Source organism: Zootoca vivipara, chromosome 8 (assembly GCF_965207765.1).
Source record: "Zootoca vivipara chromosome 8, rZooViv2.hap1.1, whole genome shotgun sequence".
Taxonomy (NCBI): Eukaryota; Metazoa; Chordata; class Lepidosauria; order Squamata; family Lacertidae; genus Zootoca; species Zootoca vivipara.
In genome coordinates this window covers 1,210,804-1,234,400 of record NC_142591.1, presented here as the reverse complement: position 1 = coordinate 1,234,400, position 23,597 = coordinate 1,210,804, and the positions used below count along the sequence as shown (strand labels likewise).

Sequence of the window (23,597 nt, the reverse complement as noted above, 5' to 3'; positions counted from 1 at the left end):
TACTGACACCACAACAGCTATTTATTGATGTAAATAAGTATATCAAACAGAAACAGCCTACAAGAAAACACTGGAATTGGGCTGATGGGACCACTGCAATTGAAACATGTCAGGTTTAATTTTTTATTCTTCAGATTCACCAGGCTTGCGAATATCATCAATCTTCAGAATCATTCTAACCATTTGAGTAGCCAGAGAGATCTGCTGCTTCTTGCCAATCAAAGTTTCTATGACATGTTGATCCTTCATATCTGCCAAGAGAAAGAAAATGTAAATGTACTGCATTCACTTAAAATTATTTAACATTCCCAGCATAATACAAGAACATAGAAAACAGATCTGTTCTATGTATCAGCAAGGTAGAGATTTCTATGTATGTTCTTGTTACAACAATTCGCTTTATTCAGTGGTAAGAACCTGCAGACTCAAGAAGCATTTATCCAGCCTGTGCCTTAGGACCAATGGCTGGTACAATCAAGAGTTAGAAGGACCCAAAGGGAAGACCACACTATATGGGATTATAATAACCTGGAATAGGCCAAGAGCCCATCCTGTCCAGCATCTGATTCTCAGGTGGCTAACCAGATGACTATAGAAAGCCCCCAAGCAGCACCTAAAAGCAAGAGCACTCTCCCCATGTGCGATTTCCAACAGCTGGTATGGCCTCAGGCATAGCCCAATTCTCCATGGAATCTCCCCTGGAATGTCAATGGCACAAAAGGGATGCCACTGTCTTTCACTAAATCCAATTGAAGAGCCCATCTTTTGGAGTGGGTGGAGTATTAAGGGCATTCAGGTGTTTCTAAGAAATTACATGTAGAAGAAAGACAATTGTTACATTCACTGACACTTATCTGAAAATAATGCTGGCACTTGTGGTTCTTACCATTTGTCCCTTTGCGTAAGCAATCAATACCCAAAGCAGAGTTTTCTTCTTTCACTTGCCGAGCCCGCACTGCAGCCATTGTCTGTATAGGATTCATGCCACTATTCTCAGCAAGTGCCATTGGAATGGCTTCGAGGGCATCAGCAAAAGCCCTCATGGCATACTGCTCCAGTGATGGGCACTAGGAGAACAAGTATCACAGAATAAGAAGTCCGAAAACAGAGCCTGCTTTATGTTTTAATAATTGTTTACCTGAAAATATATACTGGTGGTTTTTTTTTAAAAAAAAGGAGAACCAAACAGAACACAGACTGCACAGAACATTTAGCTACAAGAACCTGCCTATGAGATGTGCCCTTCAATCTCAACTGCCTACTTTATTATATTTTTCTCCACTTAACAGGATTGCAGCTGTAACTATATTTGGAGAGTGAGGATGCTCAAATCTGACATCATACAGAGAATTGTTTTTCCAGCTGACAAAATATAGCTACCTTCCCTACCCTCAAAACCAAAGCTACTACATAAAAAACTAAAATTTATATTATTGTATTAATAAATGTTAAATATTAATAAGTGGAGAATTCAAATGCTGAATGATTTATATTGACACTCCTCATCTATCACACCATTTTGGCTTTACCTCACCCAACATTTTTGTTTTATCTATCCTAAAGTTTAACAGCATGAAGTAAGAGCAAAGTCCAAGGAAGTGCTGCTTCAGTTCTGCATCCCACCCCAAAGAGGAACAACAGAAGCAGCCGTGCTCCCAGCAGGGGCGGCCATCAGCTAGACTGCTTATATAGGAAGCCTTATAAGTCAGTTAGAAGGAGCAGCTAGGTAAACATCAACAGCTGTGCTGTTAGCCGCTGTGATCAGAAAGGCATGCATCTGAGCATAACCTGTTGAGCCCCGTTTTATGTATTTTTACATTGTTTCTTCACTTTATTGGAAACAGGACTGTGGTCATTTTTTTGTTTATTGTTAGCGTTTTGGACTGTGTGCCTATTTGTCATTTTACTGATCCACAGTTTCCCTTTGCAACTGCTTTGGCACTCTGCCCCCCCCCCGATGCTTCTTCTCTCCCCCACGTCCACATTAGCTACATGGACAAAACGAACCACATAGTGAATATAATGTCATGAGGCCATATAATGAATCATATTTGGTAATTATGCCAACGAGGACAAGTGAGTTCAATTTATATGAGCAACTCAACAGTTCTTCAAAGACTCCAAATAATAATCCAAGGAGGTGTCTGTGTACATTCAGGCTAACACCCCAGCCCAATAAATGTGGAAAACAGATTACTCTGCTAAGGAAAAAACTAGTATAATTATGCTTCAAGAACAGCACCCAAAACAAAACAAAAGGAAGAAAGGAAAAGCAGCAACTCTGCTGGGATACATGTGGTCCTCCAGAGAGCATTCAGGCTTCCCACTGCCATCAAAATGCATCCAGTCCTTTTCCCAATCTGTGAGGTAGCTTAGGATGAGAGGGGGAAATAATGGTCCAAGGCCAGCCATTCAAATTCATGACTGAGAAGGGATTCAAACTCATTTTTTTCTGGTTCAAGTCTGACACTCCAATATACTACAGTGACTGAAACTTATAGATGGGCTTAGATGCCAATAATTTGAAGATTTCTTGTGTGGGTTTAAAGTTATACTACACATCTGAAGAATATTGCAGTTTTATCAGCCTGGTAACAATTCATCCTTATCAATCCATAAGCATAAAATTGCTTATAGATACTGAATAGTGAATAGGGTGCTGCTATTAGCAGGTGCTTCACTAGAAACCACAAGTAGGAACAAAATTGGATCTGCAGTGCAGCACCCGTAGTTCTACAAAAGCTTAATGTGAAGTTGGTCAGCATGGCATATCAACTAACTTTTTCTTTTTTACCTTATCTGCTGCTTCACTAACAGCCAGTGCACAAGAGATCTCAGAAGCACCTCCACCATAAACTATACGGTTGTCACGAACAAGATTCCTGATCACACATAATGCATCGTGAAGGGATCGTTTGGCTTCTTCAATGATCTTCAATTAGAGAAAGCAATTGCAGACACACAAGAAAGGTGAGATTATAGCACTTTCCCAATAAACAGAAAAACCAACAAGCATACAAAATTTGAACAGCAGATTCCACTAGCAATTTTACTGCTGTCATTTGCCCTTTTTAGTGGCTTAGAATTGCTTCAGTCCCATCATGCTCTTAAAGCACGGATACCCAGAAATCCTATCAAAACACAGTTAGGCTGCAATCCTATATCCATTTATCGGTTGAGTAAACCCTACTGAATAGAATGAGACTTGCTTCTGAGTAGGACTGCTGTTCTAAAAATCCACACAACCCCTCCTCCAGCTACTTCTATCTGTATCAGAAGCAACAGCACACAAAATGAATGAACTGCAGCCTTTTCTTGCCTCCCAATAATTCCTTTTAGACGGCAGTTCTCCTGTCCAACATAGGATGAGCAAACAACACTACTATTCAGTTTTGATGCTTCTACTGAAAGGCCTACAAACTTAATTTCAAAGTGGCAAAATTTATTTGATAATCTAGTTTAGAAGGTTCACTGGTTGAAGACAAAAAGTGGGATAAAAATTATGCTCACAACACAGTGAAACAAATAAAACTCTAATTTCAACTTGATGTGCATGTGGGAGTAGAACATGTAAAGAACAGAACAGGTACATTCAAGCAGTAGAACAAAACACAATGTTAATGCAACCTATTATGTTTACATGAACCCTTAAGGTATCCAGAATTAAGAGCCAACTATCCACCTATAGTATATCAAAAGAAAGAGTGACCTCCTAATCTCTAATGCTCTGCCATGAACTTTCCTTGAACTTTAAATACTTTTCTTAGATCACCTATTTCCAAAGTTAATAAGGGAACACTAATACATACAAATGATTACTACTTGTTCTTGTCACAACTTAGGAATTCCTATTACGGCCTCCTATACGGCCTCGGTCCAGTATACCTGAAGGAGCGTCTCCTCCCCCATCGTTCTGCCCGGACACTGAGGTCCAGCGCCGAGGGCCTTCTGGCGGTTCCCTCGCTACGAGAAGCCAAGTTACAGGGAACCAGGCAGAGGGCCTTCTCGGTAGTGGCACCCACCCTGTGGAATGCCCTCCCACCAGAGGTCAAAGAGAACAACAACTATCTGGCTTTTAGAAGACATCTCAAGGCAGCCCTGTTTAGGGAAGCTTTTAATGTTTGATGGATTTCTGTATTTTAATATTTTGTTGGAAGCTGCCCAGAGTGGCTGGGGGAACCCAGCCAGATGGGCGGGGTATAAATAATAAATTATTTATTATTATTATTAAGGCAGATCAAAGCAAAACGGTACAAAGATTTTAACGGGGGGGGGGGGGACAACTCTGGACACGATTTGATTAAATTAGCTCACTCACCATTTTATTTCCACCTCTAATGAAGATGGTCACAGCTCTGGAATTCTTGCATTGCTCAATTACAAGCATTTTGTCTTTTGTGGTTCCAAATGAGAGCTCTTTGACAATGCCAGCAAATCCTAGTTTTTCAGGTGTGAGCTCACAAAAACGAGGTACAATGCGGCCTCCAGTTGCAATGGCAATCAACTGAAAGCAATGAGAACAGCTATGAATGACAAACCTTAAAGTACACAGGAAAAGTAAGGAGTAGCAAGTGACTGATACTTACTTCTATTTCAGGACCACCAACCCAGCGAACGGCAGGTAAGTCATTCTGAAGCAGTAAGTGATTGGCCTCATCATCAAATCCCCACTGGCAAATAGCTAGGGTTGCACCAGTGTCTTTGATCTAAAATACATACATACATACATACATACTTATGCTATGCTTTTTTTCAAGAAAAATAGTTGCTGGAACTCACCATGAAGTTGTTACAGTAAGTTGCCGCAGGAATAGGGGCAGCCCTGAACAGACCCATGGAGGTACTAAAAACTATGGCAAGCTCCCTAGCTCGTTTGGGGGTTGCCCTTGGTTGTGGTGCACATCAAATAAATGCGCCCCCACCTCCCTTAATCTCTTAAATTTAGGCAGATGGCTAGGGGAGCTTGGAAGGGCCTTCGTGCTAACGTTCCTGCAACGGTAGAGGCCTGGCTCAAAAGCTTAAAGCCTAGCGCTGCTACGCAGGAGATGGAAGGAAGAAAAGGAAATATGAATTGGCCCTGCACCATAGTTTGACCAATCACAGCTAAGAGCTAGGTGGAGTCATAGATCTCAAAAAAAAGGGCAAACTCGCACATGCTGGTCAGCTTCCGTTTTGACTTGAAATGTTAGTTTTGAGCTTCTCAGAAGCACATAAAAGTAAGAAGTGGGCAAGGAAGCACTGGTTCGCAATTTTACTCCCAGCTTTAGAAGCATTGAGTGGTATCCAACAAAGTAAAACTCAGAACAGACTCACTGAAAATCAAGATCGAAGTAAAATAAAAAAAAATCCTTCAGTAGCACCTTAAAGACCAACTAAGTTTTTATTTTGGTATGAGCTTTCGTGTGCATGCACACTTCTTCAGATATCTGAAGAAGTGTGCATGCACACGAAAGCTCATACCAAAATAAAAACTTAGTTGGTCTTTAAGGTGCTACTGAAGGATTTTTTTTTATTTTACTGAAAATCAAGAGACTTCGTCGTGAATAGTGAATACAGTACACTGGATTCCAACTCTAACTGCAACTTACATTAGCCTCACTTCTAAATCCTAATCAAGTGCATATTAAACTTCTGATTTTATGCAAGACAAACCTTGCTGTAAATAGGAAATTCAGAATTTTTGTTCAATTTCCTTTTGGTATTGCAAGAAGTATAATCTGGGCTAAGTGCATGCAGAAATTCTGCAGAAGCGCATTTCCCCCCTCTTTAAATGTTAGAACTTTGAACATACAGTAGATTGCAAAACTATGCTTAGAAGTCTGCAAGATAAATCTCATAAACCACAGAGATGAATAAATAAGCTATCTAGGGGCAGGGGGACAATGTTTCAGTGCCATACATAGCACCTTCCCCTACCCATGATTAGGAATACCAGAATTATGCAAAAACTGCTTTTATATACGAGTTGTATTATTTGGCTTCCCTTGATAAAGAATTTGAATAGCCTGCATCTAGAATATAATAAACTTTAGGAGCGGAATATATACAACACTGAATACAATGGTCACTTACAGTACTATTTGGCAAGTGTTAATTGTCAAATGCAAGTGAAGATTTTTGTGACACTTTTCAAAAGCCTTTTTGCATATTAAAACAAATAAGTATCATTCTAACCTGTTTCACCATCTCATCAAACTTCTCCTTCTCGTACTGCTGCAATGCCCTGTAATCTTCCACAGATGTTACATCAAGCTTATGCTTAGTTTTTGGCTTAGGTGGCTCAAATGGGCAAGTCAGTATTGCAATTTTAACATCTTTAAGTTCCTGGGAAAATAAGGGCTACAGTTAAAGTGGGCAATACATTTTCAAGTTTTAATGATTAAAAATTAATGGTTTCCACAAGAACAAACCACCCCAGATAATAATGATAATACAGTGGTACCTCTGGGTACGAACTTAATTTGTTCCGGAGGTCTGTTCTTAACCTGAAACTGTTGCTTACCGTTCCTAACTTTAGCTAATGGGGCCTCCCGCTGCCGCCGCGTGATTTCTGTTCCCAACCTGAGGTAAAGTTCTTAAGCCGAGGCAATACTTCTGGGTTAGTGGAGTCTGTAACCCGAAGTGTTTGTAACCTGAGGTACCACTGTAATAATACATTTTGAGTTTATTTAAAACAACAACTGGACTTAAGCAGCAATAAGAAAATTCAAGGTTTACAAAGAAAAAATCCCATTACCAAATAAACAAGGTCACTCACTTTAGGCATTTGTGGGTGGCTGAAGTCTTTATCTACTATCACACCTTTTACTAGCTGGGTGTCCTCCAGTCTACCACCGACCTTGCCTTGGACTTTTATCAGCTCAAAATCAACATCTCTGCGCTCCATATCTGCCACAGTTAGCACTGCATTTACAGCTATTTCTGCCATTTGTCTGTGACAACGATTAATTCTAAAAACGAAAGAAAGTTTCATTACAAAATATTCTGGTCCTGTTAGCTAGGGATGATGGGAGTCGTAGTCCCAAAACAGCTGGAGGGCCAAGTTTGGCCATGCCTGACCTAGAGAAATTGCAAGCAGCTGTCTCCGCTTCCTCACTCTTTTCTTTGGGTGACACAACATAGGTGGTTCATCATGGAAGCAGTTACTTGATCTTTTCACTTGTTTACCTTTGCTCTCCCTCTGCATGGAACTCTGATGGAGAGTGGGCCTGATGAGCCCAAAGCTCCCCAATATACACACAGTAAATATATACACAGTAAAAGGACAAAAAAGCAGGTAAAAGTGGCAGCTGCTCTTCCAAGAAGCAGTAACCACCTACTTTTGCTCACCAAAACAAAGAGCACACAAGCAGGTGTAGCCTGCCAAATGAAAAGAGCAAATGAGTGATCAGAAGCAGCAGCAACCATCACATTCCCAATCCTTGCTGTTGCAAGAAAGTAGCAAGGAACAGCCACTGCTCCTTCTCACCCACTCTCTTCTCTCAATGGGTAGCATTCAGTTGAGGCTTGGGTTCAATTGTCACTGGTGAGTGCATTAAGTAATTGCTCCTTCCTTGATTAATCTGGTGCACCACAACTTCCAGAGAGAAAAGTGAGCAGTCAAACTCATTTCTCTTAAGAAAGGGTGAGCAAAAGTAGATAGGTGTGGGTGCTGCATCATTCCTGTACCTCCTCTGGCTACTCTCAAAGGTGGCAGAGGCAGAGGCAGCCTGGGGCATTCCTGCTTCTGTGGCAGTTCACTTTTTGATAATCTTTCCTCACTAGCAACAGTTGAAAATCAGCAGGTTTTCCTTCAAAACAAGGCTCAGGGTTAAGCACATGGGGCAATAGCCAATGCTAGTTATACTCAATAAACCCAATGAAATCATTGTACTGGACTTAAATCATTCAAGTTCATTGATTACAATGAATCTATTCTGTATAATGAAATTGGGCTGAATATTACCCATTGCTTTAAAAAACACACAATGTGCTCAATGTAATGCATAATTCAACTCTCATTAACCACAAGCTCAAACAGAAATTTGCCTGCAGAATTACAATACCTAGGAGCATTAATTTTAGAAGAAGAAGAAGAAGAAGAAGAAGAAGAAGAAGAAGAAGAAGAAGAAGAAGAAGAAGAAGAAGAAGAAGAAGAAGAAGAAGAAGAAGAAGAAGAAGAAGAAGAAGAGGAGGGAGAAGAAGTGTGTACTTACACTTTAGAGCCCAGAGTAGTCTTTGCCGTCTGGATGAGAGGCTCTAGGTTCTCTGGGTCAACAGGAAAACTGTCACTGATCTTGTCCAAGTTCTCAATAGCAATGCGAGCAGCTTGTTCATACCCATCTGCTATTCTGATAGGATGAATACCACGATCCAACAAGTGCTCTGCCTGTTCCAATAGAGCACCTGCAAGAACTGCAGAAGCAAAGTTGTAACAAAAATGTTTTACCTATTTAATAGGCAATTTTACCTCCCTGTTATTATTTATTAAATTTCTATACTGCCCTTCACACGAAGATTGAAAGGTGGTTTACAATACAAAACCACAAAAATACATACAATAACAAACAAACAACCCCCACCGCAGTTTAAAAGCCAATACACGGTTTAATTAGCCAAAAGCTTGCGAGAAGAGGAATGTTTTTCCTGTCACCTAAAGATAAGTTCCTGAAACAGCTGTGTGCAAGCAAGTCCATGAATATATTTATTAATCTACCTGAGATGGGGGGGACTGCTCCAGCGCAGCGCCCCCCCAGAAGAAACCCCAAATTGAGCTTTTTGGGGATGTGGATCCGGCAGATGCCAGAAGCGAGCTCCCCCCTCCCTCGGTTTGCCTATTTTTGGGCGACGAGAGCAGGGTCGGAGCAAATCGCGGCGCATCGGAACAAAGCTACCTTGGAAACACGAAGCTGCGACCCTGCCAGGCAACAGCGATCAGTTCTTTCTAAAAATTAAAATTTGAGGACATTGGATACCGTGAGTAAAAGGAGAAATTTAAGAAATTTGTTTAATAATTGGATTGAATTGGCCATGGGAGGAGATCTAAATAGGAAGTCAATCTCCCCCATTGAGAGGACTGTAAATGCAGTTAATTTGCCTACAGCCAGAAAAGTGAAAGGAATCTTTTAAATATCAAGGACTGGACCTAATTCCTTCCCCCGGAGGCAGGGTAAAGGGGAGAAGGATTAAATTCACCAAAATCCCTGCAAAAATGGTCAATTTGGACTGGGGGAATCCCCCTGGAAACTGAAGTCGGGTCCCGGGAGGAAGTAGCGAGCCGCCATTATGACGTCACAATAGAAAGGAATTTGTTTACCCTTTTGACATTGAGAACTGTCAATTGTGAAGAGAGTTTGACATTGCTGCTTTTATAGACGGACATAAGAATTTTAAGACATGAAAAAGATTTTTAAAATTAGAAATATAACCAGTTTGGACATAAGCCTGATTTCTGAGGTTTTTGGAAATACAATTGTTCAACTTCCTGCTCTGCTCTGCTCCCATGAAATCTGAGGTAAACAGGATGACTGTAGCCATAACATCGTCTGAAGGCCTTGACTTCCAGAAGGACCTTTTGGAATTGTTTTTGGACTTGAGAAATGAGCTGCAGCAAAATAACATATTGTTGCGTAAAAGTAATACAGAATGGCGTGAAAGGAACCAGAATTGTCAGGACAGAGAAAAAGGATTAACCCCAACAGAGAGCGAAGTCTCGCAAGAGGAACAACCACGAGTCTTGGACAGTGTAATGGAATTGGTTCCCCCAGTGAGGGGGGGGGATTCAAGGAGTCACCAAAGAAGAGCCAGCATGGAGTAATGTCCTCCCAGTGAGAGAGGGAGGGCAGGATCCATACTGGAGTCAGAATACAAAGGGAATAAAAATTGAGAAAGGGCTGGGGAAGAGAATTTTTGTTGGTTGGTTTTGTACTACAGCATTTGAAGAAATGGGGAAACAGCAGGGGATTATTGAGGAAGAATGGTGGCTAGGCTGGGACAGGGGTGAGGGGTAGTAATGGGTGTAACTTTTTTGATTGATTTTAATGGTCCGAAACTGGGATGGTTTATGATTTACAGAACTCGCTGATGAATCTGGGAGACCCAGAGTTCAGGGGAAGGGGGGTTAAAATTGGATATAATGGGTTTAAATGTTTATATGATATATTAATTAATAGTTAAATTTATGGAAACTTCTTGGTAAAAAAAATTTAGGCTAAGGGGAGAAATAGAAGATAGAGGTAGGGAAAATAATATTTGATTTGGATAAGTTGATTAATTATTGGTGGAGAATAGATGATATTTTTAGAATAGGATATTTAAGTATTAATGATGAAATGTGTTAGATTAATTTTAAGAGACAAGATGAAAACTGCTTAATTGGATTATATAATGAACCCAGTGAGGGGGAATCGAGGAAGTCAACAATGTTAAGTAAACAATATAAGATTTGAGAGTTTTTCTTTATGTTGTAGTTTTCATTTTTTGTGTTTTTTTATATTTTGTTCTGAGTTTTTGTATGTTTTTTGTGATTCTGTATCTGAAAAATGAATAAAATTATTGGGGGGGGGGGGAAGAAATCACTTTTAAAGTTACAAAATTTCAACATAAAAGATTCAGTAATCTTACCAACAACACCTGTGGTCCCATCCCCAATCTCATCATCCTGAGATTTCGCCAGCTCAACCATAAGTTTAGCAATCTGATGGTCCACATCCATCATATTCAAGATGGTGGCACCATCGTTTGTCACAGTCACATCACCATCCTTGTCAACCATCATTTTATCAAGGCCTGCAACAAACATTGAAATGAAATGCCAGTATAAATAGAAAAGCATTTTAACGCAGCAGGTTTAAAGATTTATAACCCAATTATACTTACCATTCGGCCCAAGCGAAGATCTTAGAGTATTGGCTACTGCCTTAGCTGCCAATATGTGAGACTATAAAACACAAGTACAGAACCAGTATTACAAAATCCTGCAAGAACAGAGATGGAGACAGTGCTGCCTCTTTTTTAATTATTAAAAAAGACACATAATATAAGGGTCACCGGAATAGACACATAATATAAGGGTCACCGAGAAACGTAACCATTTATATATTTCTTTCTGTATTAATACATACAGATGAATTATACCACCTGAGTGGCTGCATCATTTTCGTGTCTCTATGAACATGGAGAGCATTTGTTAGGCAGAGCGTTAGCTCCTTTCCTTTCAAAATGAAATGAAAGCTCTCTCTCTCTCTCACCCCCCCCCCAAAAAAGCGGTTAGTGCAGTGTGACGACATTCCTGCCCCTGTGGATCAAGGATCCCGATCGATGCTGTCAAACGCTCCAGAGAGACGGAAACAGAAAGGAAGGGGGAGACAAGGTGTAGAAAGAGGTTTGGGGAAAATGAAACAGAGATGGGGCGGCAGTTGGGGGAGAGAGGTCGAACTCCGTAATAGGGGGCTGAGGGGGGGCATGAACTCTGAGTCACGGGGAGGGAGGGAGGGGGCAGGAGCTCCGCGCAAAGGGGCCGAGGGAGGCGGCGTCTGCGGCTCCGAGCCCAAGGAGCGGCCCCCGCTGTCACGCCGCGACGGGGAGCAGCCAGAGCCCCAGGCGCCGCTCTTTCTTTTTGTAAAATCTGAGCCCGTCAGGGGAGAGAGGCGGGCCCGGGAGCGGCAACGACGTGATGCGTCCGCGGCCGAGCCAAGGCGGCTCTTGCAGGACCAGGATCGGCCTTGGAATCCGAGGGCCGGCCGAACAGCCTCCCCGCCGCCCGCCAGAGAGGACGGGACTTCTGTGCCTTCCATTGCCCTGCTCTCTTTGGAGTCTGGAAACCCTAAAGAGAAGCCAGCAACCCTTTGTTTCATTTCCAAGCAACTCTACGCCCGCCGCGTACCTTGAGGGCATCTATGCCGGTGGAGCGGCTTTTCCGCTCCTGGTCCTTGAGGATGAGGAAGGGCCGCCCGTACTCGTCGAACGCCAGAGTCCCCATGGCCGACATGGCTGCGAGAGGCTGAGAAAGGGACGGAGGCCTCGGAGCGGCCGCGTGAGGGAAACTCCAACTCCCGTTACCGCCGCTGTCTCGCGAGAACCTGCCCACCGGCACCGCACGCGCCGCGCCGCTCTCTTTCTCTCTCCCAAACTGTTCTGGAAACGTCTGGGGGAGAGGCGCGAGTGCGCACGCGCTCCGGTCACGCCCAACAGTCATAGAGATAGAGGGAGGGGTTAGCATCTGAACTTCCGGCTTAAAAGCGAAAGCCTCTCTACACTAGGGTTTTAACCCATCTACGTCGTTTATTTTGTATGCCGCCCTCCTGTGTTGGTATACGCGAGACGGTCTACAAGCCAAGGAAGCGAATCAACATGAAGATTATAGTTCTTATAACAGTCCCGCATCCAATACAAATAAGTCCCAACAAAAACAAGCTTTTGTCAGCACCTCTTCCACCATCTGAGATGATGGACTCCTGTTTCTGCTGCTGCCGCCGCCGCCTTCTCTCTGGGGAGAGGACGCCAGGCTCAGCTCAACTAAAGCCCTGGATTTCTCCATATTCTCTGCGGGCAGCTCCCCCTTCCACCTCCAGGGGCTTGCGAGCCTCAAAACTTTTGTTGTGCCCCTCTACAGTTTTCCTATGTCTATGCGCCAACCACCCTGGGCGGGACGGGGGCGGGAAATCCTGAATTCGGAAGCGGAGGTTCCCCTTTCCCTCCTGCAGAAAACGCGATGGTTCAAGCGGCGGTCTCGCTTCGAGAAGCACCGAGGTGGCAGAGGGACTTCTGAACTCGATGGTATCCTTTGGCTTTTCAGTGGAAGCAGGCAGGGGAATCCCTTCACTTAGGGGGACGCCCTGTCCCCCCCTTTCGGTGGGCACAATGGTGCAGTCTGCCCGGAGTGGCGGCCTCCCTTGACGCTTCTGCCCGTAGTTGGGGCGCTCTTGGCCTCCCTCCCTCCTGCGATGGAGTTCTCTGCCCCGCAGGAAGAGCCGCGCACATCCCTTTTGCTGCGTTCCCAAGGGGGACTCCAAAGAAGCCTGGACAGGATGAGGCTCTGCGCGGGTAACTGGGAGGCCGCCGTGTCCCCTTGTGCCTAGGGCGCCTCGGCCTCTAGTCTTGGTGCTGAGTGCTGCTTCTCAACAAAAATTCTGTTTTTTACTGCCTGCATCTTTGTTTTTCCTCCTGCTCGCCGTTCTTTGCCTTCCCTCTTTTCATTTTGCCATGCCGCCCTTCGCCCTCTTTCTTCTCCTCTTGAAATTGTGGTAAATGGCAAGGTAAGGTTTGACCTCCAAGATGAAGCCACGGGTCCAAAATCAACGGCCTACTCATTTATTAATTGGTATGCTGTCTAATAACAAGTTTCTCTGAGTGATTTCCAGTGCAATATAATGCAACTATAAACTAAGTATAAAGAGGAAAATAAAATTGAAATAAAAAAATCCAACACACGCAAGCACAGGGTTTAGATTTTGAAGTAAAGGGATTTATCCATTTGGTACTTTTGCAGGCAAGGGTGGTTGTTTTTTTTATCGGAGTTGTCTGCTAATGGAGGGGGAGGGCAAGCGTTTTTTTCCACTTCCCCCTTGCATCCACCTTGAAACATATTTTGGAGGGTTCCACCAACTGAACAGATATTTGGAGTGCAGGGAGGTGACAGAGGGAGAAAGAATCTGCAAAAATTGCTTCCCCTTCCATTAGCAGACACTTCTGCTGAAGCACCAGTGCATGGACAACTACTTGGATTCTTTCTTTCTTTTTTAAAATAATTTTTATTAATTTTCAGTTACAGAAATCCAGTATAAGCCTTTTTACAGTGGAACCTCAACTTGCATATGCCTCATCTCGCAGACGTTCCAAGTTGCGTCCGCGGCAAGCCCAGAAGTAAACAACGGGTTTGCCGCGATTAGCGCATGCTCGGAAGCGGCTTCTGCCATCTGTGTGTGCGTATAAGCGGCTGCCGCCATCTGCACATGCACAGAAGTGCACTACCACCGAATGAGCATGCATGCTGTACTTTAAGGTCTGCTAATTCCCTTTAATTCTGCTTCCAAACTTATTACTCAATCCAATTACAATCAAATCTTGATAAAATCCCTTATACCACAGTTAACAATTGTCACAGAGGTGGTGACTACTCTAGAGTAAAGACGCTACTCCGTCTTTGCCTTTTTCATGCTTTTATTAGGTGCAGTCTATTTACAGTGATAGAGCTATACAGGATACATGCTTCCAGTTCTAGTCAGAACCCTGGAATGGGGATTCCCGCATTTTCTTCCAACATAGAAGTTTGGGAATCCCAAATCTCCTCCCTCGTTTCTTTTTGCGTAATTCTGGAACCGGAGGGAAAGGTCTTCTTTCCGTGCTTTCCCTCCTCCCCTTTTCCCTCTCCCTTTCTTCCTCTCCCAAACGGAGCAGGGGCTCTGCGACCCTGCCAGAGCCATGTCCTCTACTTCCTGCTTCCCCGCTGGACTCTTCTTCCTCTCCACTGCAGCTGGTACTCGGGGAAGAACTGCTTCTAAGGATGGGAGGGGGCTGTCTGTAGTCCCTGTCCCTCACAACAATGATTTAACTTCAGTTTGTATTAACACATTCACTTCGCCAGTGAAGCTCTCCTTCCTGAGAAGTATTAATCTTAATTGTTCCTTTATGTCTTTGTTAAATATTATGCCCATCTTGGTTGTTCCTGGTCTCCATTCCCTGATGGCAGATAATCTCAGTGTCTGGCTTGGGACATATGGGAGGAGACAGTCCCAAGCTGTTGAGGACTTTACAAGTCAGCACCTGGAACTGGGTCTGGAAGCAGACTGGAAGTCAGTGCAGGCGACAGCACTGTCATAATATGATTAGGACACGGGTGGCACTGTGGTCTAAACCACTGAGTCTGAGCTCCCGTTGCTCTGTCCCAGCTGCTGCCAGCCTAGCAGTTCGAAAGCATACCAGTACAACTAGATAAATAGGTACTGCTGCAGCAGGAAGGTAAATGGTGTTTCCATGCACTCTGGCTTCCATCACAGTGTCCGTTGCGCCAGAAGCAGTTTAGTCCTGCTGGCCACATGACCCAGAAATCTCTCTGTGGACAAACGCCAGCTCCCTCGGCCTGAAAGCGAGATGAGCACTGCAACCCCATAGTTGTCTTTGACTTAACTGTCAAGGTATCCTTTACCTTTAGCTAATGTGGTTAGATAGGCCAGCCCCAGTTAGCAATCTTACAACCCTATTCTGGACAAGCTGAAGTTTGTGGCTTGTTTTCAAAGGCAGAACCACAAATGCTGCACTGAATTTGTCCAAAGGGTAGATTACCAGAACCTGGATAACCAAAGCAGATAAACTATCTCCATGTAGATAAGATTGCAGTTGGCAAATCAGCGAAAGCTGATAAAAGGCATTCCAGGCCAGGCTTAGAAGATGTTTTTGACCTCCAATATTGCATTCTGCTACCTTGCTGCATAGCTGTTTCTGGCCATTGTTTTCCCCCCTACGGTATTTTGTTACTACCGGTATAAAAGTTCTTTCATATGCCATACAGTGCACATCATGAATATTTACAGCCCAATCCTATGCAAAATGGGGTATAACAAGGGCTATTGGAATCAGCAGGCCTAACTCTGCATAGAGTTAGGGGTAGAGCAGATGGCCTTCAATAATTGTCTCTGGTCTAAAGAATGTGGCTTGTGGCATATTCTCCAGCATGTGGGACTTACAAATGACTAGGCCTGCACAGGGTTAGACTGCTCATTTCATTGCAGAATTTGCTGTGAAATGAGCAGCCTAATCCTATGCATGCTTACTCACATGTAAGTCCCGCTCAGATCGGTTGGACTTGCTTCCGAATAAACAAGCTTAGGATCAGGCTGAATGTGTCTGAATTCTCAGTGATTCTGATAATGCATTCAAAAGGAGTATATTTGCATAGTGAGCTTATATAACACATGGTGTTTTTCATTTGTTTTTTTCCCATTCAAATAGGATCCAATTTATGAAGGAACATTAACATTTCAAGCGTTACAACACCAATGAACGTTACAGTAGAAATGCCGAAAGAAATATTTCTGATGCGAGATCATCCTTCATTATTCAGATCCTGCGAGACTGGGTAGTATGTATTAATACTAGACTGTGTATGTACATTTTGTATTGTTTAAATGAGAACAGAGCTGAGGCATAATTCAGTTTCTCTCGTAATTCATTTTCGTTAATACAATTTGAGGCAGTGTTGACATGAGGCACAGTCCAGAAAGGAAATTGATGTTTTAAATTAGAAAGCAGAGGCATGATATTCCCAAAGCCAGGAATTTTTAAGTCCTGCTGCTGTGAATGAGAGAGATTTGAACACGAACTTCATGTATAATTAACTAATGAAATTTGCTGCTACAAGATGTGGTGGCCCATTGCTCAGACAGCTTTAAAAGGGAATAAATTTGTGAATGGTAAATTTATCTAATCCTTAATGCCCCCTCCTTGTTCAGAGGCAGTATACTTTTGAATGCCAGTTTGTTGTTGTTTCGTCAATTAGTCGCGTCCGACTCTTTGTGACCCCATGGACCAGAATGCCAGTTAGTGAGGGACAAACAGCAGGCGGGGGGCTGTTGCCATTATGCCTTCTTAAATATATCTGAATTGTCTGTGCGGGAAACAGGATGTAAGATTGGGCAGCCTGATCCAGCCGGGCTCTTTCTCATATCTCCTGTTGAAATTGGGGTGTAAGAATATAAGCTTAATAGATATTCTCTTGTATAATAAATGTTTTCCCTTTTCTAGGTATTTTTGGTATGCCGGAAAAACTTTCTGGAGGCAACACAGCACAAGACATGATGCTGTTGATGGCCTCAGATGACGGCCCTAAACAAAGGAACTGGGGCTTACTGGTCACTGGTGTTATTGGTGGGACATTAGTGGCCCTGTACGCTGTTGCTACGCCATTTATTGCCCCTGCACTGAGGAAGCATTGCCTGCCATATGTCCCTGCAACTTCAAAGCAGGTTGAAAATGTCCTGAGGATGCTAAAGGGCAGAAATGGACCCCTGGTTGATATCGGTAGTGGAGATGGGCGCATTGTGAGTCAAAGTCAGGTTTTGTTCTTTTTGGAGCCATGCTATGTGGCACCGTGCTCAAAGTGTATGTAGCTTTCATACAGGGCTAGAACTGGGCGAGACATAGGAACACATGAAGTTGCTTTGACGGATCCATTGGCACATGCAGTCCAGTCTTGTTTGGTCTCACTGGCAGCAGTTCCCAGGCAGAGGTTTCTTTCCCAGTCCTACCTAAGATCCTTTAATTTGAGATGTTTCCAGTTCACCTGCCAATCATGTCATTGCATTTGAGCTATAAAGTACATCAGTAGAGCTGTCAGCTGCAATCCAGTGTCCCTTGCCACACACACATGGGCACTTTAAAATTTGCTGCTAAGTCAGGTGTTGAAGCACCTCTGACTTTTCCTGCCCTGTCCACCATCCCAGGCATTTTGCACACGCCTTCTTGCTGCTCTAGCAGTTGGGACTTCACGTCCTAGGACAAAAGAACAAGAGGAAAAATGAGAGGAAGGCAGAGTTTCTATGACTGCTTAACTTCCTGGTTCAGGCTTCCATTCTAACCCCCAGCTTGGCAGGGCTTTGCAGAGCAGGGCTGCTGCAGCCACAGGCTGGTTGCTGAGGGATGGTGATGGCTGGGCCTAGTCCCTGTGCCAGCTCCAGCCAGGCCCAGCAGTTGGGTCGAGATCAGAACTAATGCTGGCAGCTTCCAGCAGAATATTAAACTACAATGATTCATCCAGTATTAAAAGCTTCCCTAAACAGGGCTGTCTTCAGATGTCTTCTAAAAGTCCAATTTCTTTGACATCTGGTGGGAGGGCGTTCCACAGGGCGGGCGCCACTACCGAGAAGGCCCTCTGCCTGGTTCCCTGCATGCACCACTCTGGTGAGAGAGTCTGCGGGCAGGTAGGGTCTCAGCCTGCGTACCAGATGGAGCTGGGAAAAGTTGCAGCTCTTGTCTTTCTAAACCATTGCAGGAGAAAATACATTATCAGGCAACCCTGACAGTAAGTGGCTCCAAATGAACAAATTGACAGATTCCCATTAAAGTGAATACCCAAATTGATTTATTCAGATATTTGCAAGGCTGAGATGTGCAATTGAAGAGATAATTGCTACAACAAGAAAACATTCCTTTTATTTTTCCTATCGTATATACATGCAATAGAAATTAAATCCCATTGAACTCAGTATACAATGCTATACATGCCTAAGATCCTGGTGTATGTTTGCCTTATTTAAATTATTTTCTGTATTTTCACAAAGTACCAAGTTCAAATATTCAGTGTCCCAAGGAATCTGTTTATTTTACTGAACAAAGACTGATTTATCTTTTTGCAGGTAATAGCAGCTGCAAAAGTTGGATTCAAAGCTGTTGGTTACGAATTAAATCCTTGGCTCGTGTGGTATTCCAGGTACTGTGCCTGGAGAGAAGGAGTTCATCAGAATGCCAAATTTTACATTTCAGACTTATGGAAGGTACGAGAACATTTACAACTGATCAGCGGTGCAAGTAAAATGGTCAGTTGCAATACTGAATATGGCTTTTAACTTCTTCTTTTTTTAAAAAAAGCTGCATACTAATATTGAAATTCCAATGGAAAATTGGAATTTGAGCACACATATTAAATTAAATTAAAACCAGAGGCAAAATGGCCATCGCCCCTTTCCCCTTTCTTCCACCTTTTTGTTTGTGTCTGTCTTTGGGCCAAACAAGAGGCCGGGCAGGCCCACCCATTAAGCAAGGTGAGGCGACCATCTTAATAATGATTTATACCCCGCCCATCTGGCTGGGTTTCCCCAGCCACTCTGGGCAGCTTCCAACAGATAAATAAAATACAGTAATCTATTAAACATTAAAAGCCTCCCTGAACAGGGCTGCCTTTCAGATGTCTTCTAAAAATCTGGTAGCTGTTTTTCTCTTTGACCTCTGATGGGAGGGCATTCCACAGGGTGGGTGCCACTACCAAGAAGGCCCTCTGCCTGGTTCCCTGTAGCTTTGCTTCTTGCAGTAAGGGAACCGCCAGAAGGCCCTCAGCGCTGGATCTCAGTGTCCGAGCAGAACGATGGGGGTGGAGACGCTCCTTCAGGTATACTGGACCAAGGCCATCTTGGGCGGCAGGATCCTCAGGAGCAGCAGGTCTGGTCTGCCAAGGGATGCATCACATGCTACTGCTGCTGTGACTGCTGCATCCTCCTCCTTGGATGCCAAATCTGCCCCCTCCTTTTCAGCCCCCTCCTCAATACCACCTCCACAGCGGCCTTTGGGCAAATCGGCTGCTGATCTCCTCCTAACCCTAGGGAGGAAATGGTGGGGGCTGCCTTCTAGGGTCTTCTCAACTCTGCAGCTGCACAGCGTGATTCAGAGCAGGCCCCTTTGACAGCCTTTGATTCCCACTTCAACCATCAGATCAGGTAAATTTGATTCTCCCCTCTTTGTTCCTGGTGTAGGTCTTCACTCACCCCTTCTTCCCTGATGGTGAAGGGGGCACTCTTGTGGTTGGCCTCAGGCACCAAAATGTCTTGGGCTGACACCATTCATGGCCTTAGCATTGCTTTATTGACTCATAAGAGCAGGTGGGTCTTTAGGTCTGCCACCTCCCAACACCTGTCACAATCTGAATTTACGGGGGGGGGGGGTTTGCACTGTGCTGCTCTTTAGATAGGACAACTCTAAGCCAGGGTTCCTCTCTGGCTTTATCTATGTACAGGCCCACATTCATTCAGTGCTAAGTCTTGTTGCTTTCCCCTTTGTAATGTCTATACTGTAAAAGACATCCTTTACTCTCCTTTAACGCAACTAAACCTCTCTCTCTCCTATTATTTCTCCCTGTAACTCTTTCAACACTTTGCTTGGTGTCTTCTCTCTTTCCTCTGTCTTGAATTCTTCAACTTGCCTAATCTATTTTGCTCATCTTTAATGGTCACATTTTGGCTCCTTTTGGCTCCCTCTCCTGTATTCTGTAATCTTGTTTCGTTGTCCTTTTGAAGCCCAAATGGCAAAATGTTTTGTTTCTCTGGCTAAAACTTATGATCTGAGCTGTGGGAAATGGAAGTTGTTGAATGCTGTTCTCTTTTGTTTTTGTAACACTGGGATTTCATGCTGTTGTCTTGCTATTTTATTTATTGTAGGCAACTTTGAGCTTTTGGGAAAAACAGCTAACATACATTTCAAAGGAATTAAATTAATTTCCACTACTGAACCTCACAGTTTCTTCCTTGCTGCTCCCAGTTGTTTGAATTCTTTATCTCTTGGTTTTGATCTGACTCTTTTCATTGTATTTAAATTAATTGGCCAACCCCAACCCAAAACCCACAAGTTGTTTTGGAATACAAGTTCCATCAGAGTTAGTGAAGAAGCAGGTTATCTTTTCACTGTTAATCTGATATGTTCTCATGAGAGTTATTTGTTAGATGGCTGTGACTTTAAAAGAAACAGGAGTTTTTCAGAGGGTTGTAGACTAAACACTTCCTCACATACATTATAATTATGTTTGAAATTCATGAAAATATAATGAAAGAGAAACATAAAAAGACTGGAACAGGAATCTTTAATATTAGACCAGCTTACCAAATTATTTATCCCTGGTTAAATATTAGTAATATCTCTCCTCTTAAGAAGCCTTAACCTAGAAAGTTTGCTCTTGAGTGTAATATGATCAGTATCCCAACTTAGGGACAAATCTAGGCTTCTTCCAATTGAAGTAAAGCCTAGGAAAAACACACAAAATGAATTGTTTAGAAGTAGAAGATAAGTTTAGAAAATGAGACTTTCATTTGCTTATGCAGCAGAAATTCAGATAGGTGTTTTTTAGTGGCAGGCAAGTCAAAGTAGCAAAACTCACCACCAGTTTTCTTCCATCGTCCATCTGTAGAAACGGAGCAGGGATCTCCACTGCACTACATTGCTGCCATTAGACAGCTGGAGCAAAATGTTTAATTTAACTTAAATACAGATTTTCTGATTCTTAGAATGTAAAAGAAAGAACTAGATGTACTTTTTCATCACGTTACACACACATATGGTCTGTACTAAGTAGACCAGGGGTCCCCCAACTAAGGCCCGGGGGCCAGATGCAGCCCAATCGCCTTCTAAATCCAGCCCATGGACAGTCAGCATGTTTTTACATGAGTAGAATGTGTCCTTTTATTTAAAATATATCTCTGGGTTATTTGTGATGCCTGCCTGGAGTTTTTACATGAGTAGAATGTGTACTTTTATTTAAAATGTATCTCTGGGTTATTTGTGGTGCCTGCCTGGTGTTTTTACATGAGTAGAATGTGTCCTTTTATTTAAAATGCATCTCTGGGTTATTTGTGGGGCATAGGAATTCGTTCATTTTTTTTCAAAATCTAGTCTGGCCCCCTACAAGGTCTGAGGGACAGTGGACCGGCCCCCTGCTGAAAAAGTTTGCTGACCCCTGAAGTAGACAGACAAACAGAATTTTTAGAGGATGAATATTTATGACTACCTTTTTTTTTAATAGGTCAGTTTTTCCCAGTACACAAATGTTGTTATATTTGGAGTACCTCAAATGGTAAGTTTCTGTTATTGAATCATAAGATGATCTAGAATGTTGGTATATAGAAATCAATTAGACCTTTTTAATGAATGGGTAGGACAGAATCCTTGTTTCATGTTGGGGGGAGGGAATAGAAACTGCTTATTAGAAAGGCTAACCAATAAACTGAAACTGACACGGGGACAAATAAAAGAGGACGCCTTCACTCCAGTATGGCTCCCCTTTATCACATACACAGCCCAACAAGACAACGACAAGAACCCACCAACAGCATGCAAAGCAATCTGGATTACTTGACCCAACAAGTCCTCCTCTCCTCACAAAGGCAAACAGACAACCAACCACACCCTGGGCCCCCAACCTCTCTCACTACCAAGGAAACGTAGCAAAACCCCACATGTACACTGCCAAAAACAAAATGTCCCCCCTCCTTCCTGATCTTATACTGTACTCAACACTAATGTCTTATAACAAATGCGACTGACCAGTAGAAAAGACTGTACAACTTGAAAAAAAAGAGACAAGGCATGTCCTTTTGTAAACCATGAAAACCTTTAATAATAAAAATTTAAAAAGGGGTAGAAACTGCTGCTAAAATGTGAAACTCTCCAGAAGTCTCCCCACAACCATTCAAGTGCATAGAGCCTTCCTTCCTCTACAGAGTGCTTATCGCAGGCTACGTCTGTTGTGTCTTCTGCTAATTTGCTATTATCATTTCTGTACAGCCAGTGTCTTATTTCACACTCAGCAAACCTCTTTTAATTCTTGCATCCCTCTACCAGCCCACTGAAGTCTTCCAAGGTGATTCTAAGGTTCTGCCGAAGTCTTCTGACATTTAGTCCTCACTTGATTTTATAATTGCATACACGGTTTGACATGTATGTTCCACAGTACATTGTCCCTTGCCTAACTTTGAAAGGAATTGGCAGTTCCTGGATGTTCTCTGTCAAGCACTGGAAAGCTAATGTTTTATATACCCAGTTAGTTATTCATATGCATATCTTAGTGCTGAAAACCATGTCCTCCCCACCATCTGAAGGGGTTTTGTGTGGTTTTGTTCCTTCACAGATGTGGCAACTAGAGAAGAAGCTTGGAGAAGAGTTAGCGTTCGACGCCAGGGTCATTGCCTGCCGCTTTCCTTTCCCCCACTGGAGACCAAATCAAAGCCTTGGAGAGGGCATTGACACCGTGTGGGCCTACGATTCAGGATCCTTTAGAATGAAAGAAGGAAATGATGTGATTAAGACTAAGTGCATTCTTTCTAATTAGTTGAAATTCCAGAAGGATTGCCCTGGTGCCTTTAAACAGTGGATGTGGGTGTTTTATAGATAGTATTGTGTCTCTTAGGCAGGTGGGAGAATATTTCAGAAGTGGTAGCACTAAATGCTTTCCTGAATATTTCCTGTATCTTGTCAAGGAGGGCTTCAGTCATGAAAAATACTTGTACAATTTTCCCCCACCCTAGTCATGGTTAGGTGGGATATAACTTTAAAAAGTAAACGACAGAATTGTGACTTACCAGTTCTTAAAAATGCACTGGTAAAATGTGTCCTCAGTTATATGTGTATCTTGCTATAATGCACATTCAATTGTAATTTCTAACAAGGTTTTATTAAAAATTGGGCTGTCTGATACAGCTAACTTTCCTTTGAGTATTCTTTGTGCTTTATGATTAGATGAAGACCTTAGGCACCCTTCCTCTCTCCCTCGCCGCTTCCTCTTCTATCTCCCCTCCCCTTTCCTACTCAATACACTTCTACTTTGTCAGAACAAGAAACTGTATTACCACATTTTATGAGGACAGAGATATTTAAAGTGCCTGCCAGGGTGCAGGATCATGGAGGTGGGACAGAAAGAGTACTCCGTGGTGTGTGTTTGTGTGTGTGTGTGTGTGTGTGTGTGTGTGTGTGTGTGTGTGTGTGTGACTGGAGTTACAAGTCAGTACAGAGCATCAGAAGAAGAAGCCAATGGGGGGAGTTCAGCATCATGCTAAGTTAAAGTCACTTGGCGGTACATAGTTGCACTAGCATACTAGGGCAGTATACTACTAGGCGGTATACTAGTTCTGCTGGCTGGTTGTATAGCA

The 23,597-nt window shown here is 43.1% G+C and overlaps 2 protein-coding genes across 35 annotated transcripts; one reads left to right on the top strand and one right to left on the bottom strand.

Moving 5' to 3' along the window:
* Window positions 1–11,976, bottom strand: CCT5 (chaperonin containing TCP1 subunit 5). The gene is made up of 11 exons (XM_035101294.3): window positions 11,864–11,976; window positions 10,858–10,918; window positions 10,603–10,767; window positions 8,196–8,394; window positions 6,758–6,950; window positions 6,175–6,324; window positions 4,587–4,706; window positions 4,319–4,504; window positions 2,795–2,932; window positions 887–1,067; window positions 1–251 (listed from the first exon to the last, which is right to left on the bottom strand). Exons 1-11 carry the CDS (start codon window positions 11,966–11,968, stop codon window positions 124–126), a joined length of 1,626 nt encoding a protein of 541 aa, XP_034957185.1. The 5' UTR covers window positions 11,969–11,976; the 3' UTR covers window positions 1–123.
* A 654-nt stretch (window positions 11,977–12,630) lies between these two features.
* On the top strand, window positions 12,631–23,157 carry ATPSCKMT (ATP synthase c subunit lysine N-methyltransferase). 34 transcript variants are annotated; one of them, XM_088674967.1, is made up of 6 exons: window positions 12,631–12,729; window positions 15,928–16,054; window positions 16,720–17,015; window positions 18,330–18,467; window positions 21,476–21,526; window positions 22,580–23,157. In XM_088674967.1, the coding sequence occupies exons 3-6, from the start codon at window positions 16,731–16,733 to the stop codon at window positions 22,778–22,780; spliced, it is 675 nt and encodes a 224-aa protein (XP_088531093.1). In that variant the 5' UTR covers window positions 12,631–12,729; window positions 15,928–16,054; window positions 16,720–16,730; the 3' UTR covers window positions 22,781–23,157. The 34 variants fall into 34 exon arrangements, with proteins under 34 accessions (XP_088531093.1, XP_088531078.1, XP_088531084.1 ...); XM_088674952.1 differs by having other exon boundaries at window positions 18,330–18,509; XM_088674958.1 differs by having other exon boundaries at window positions 15,928–16,057.
* Window positions 23,158–23,597: the final 440 nt, after the last annotated feature.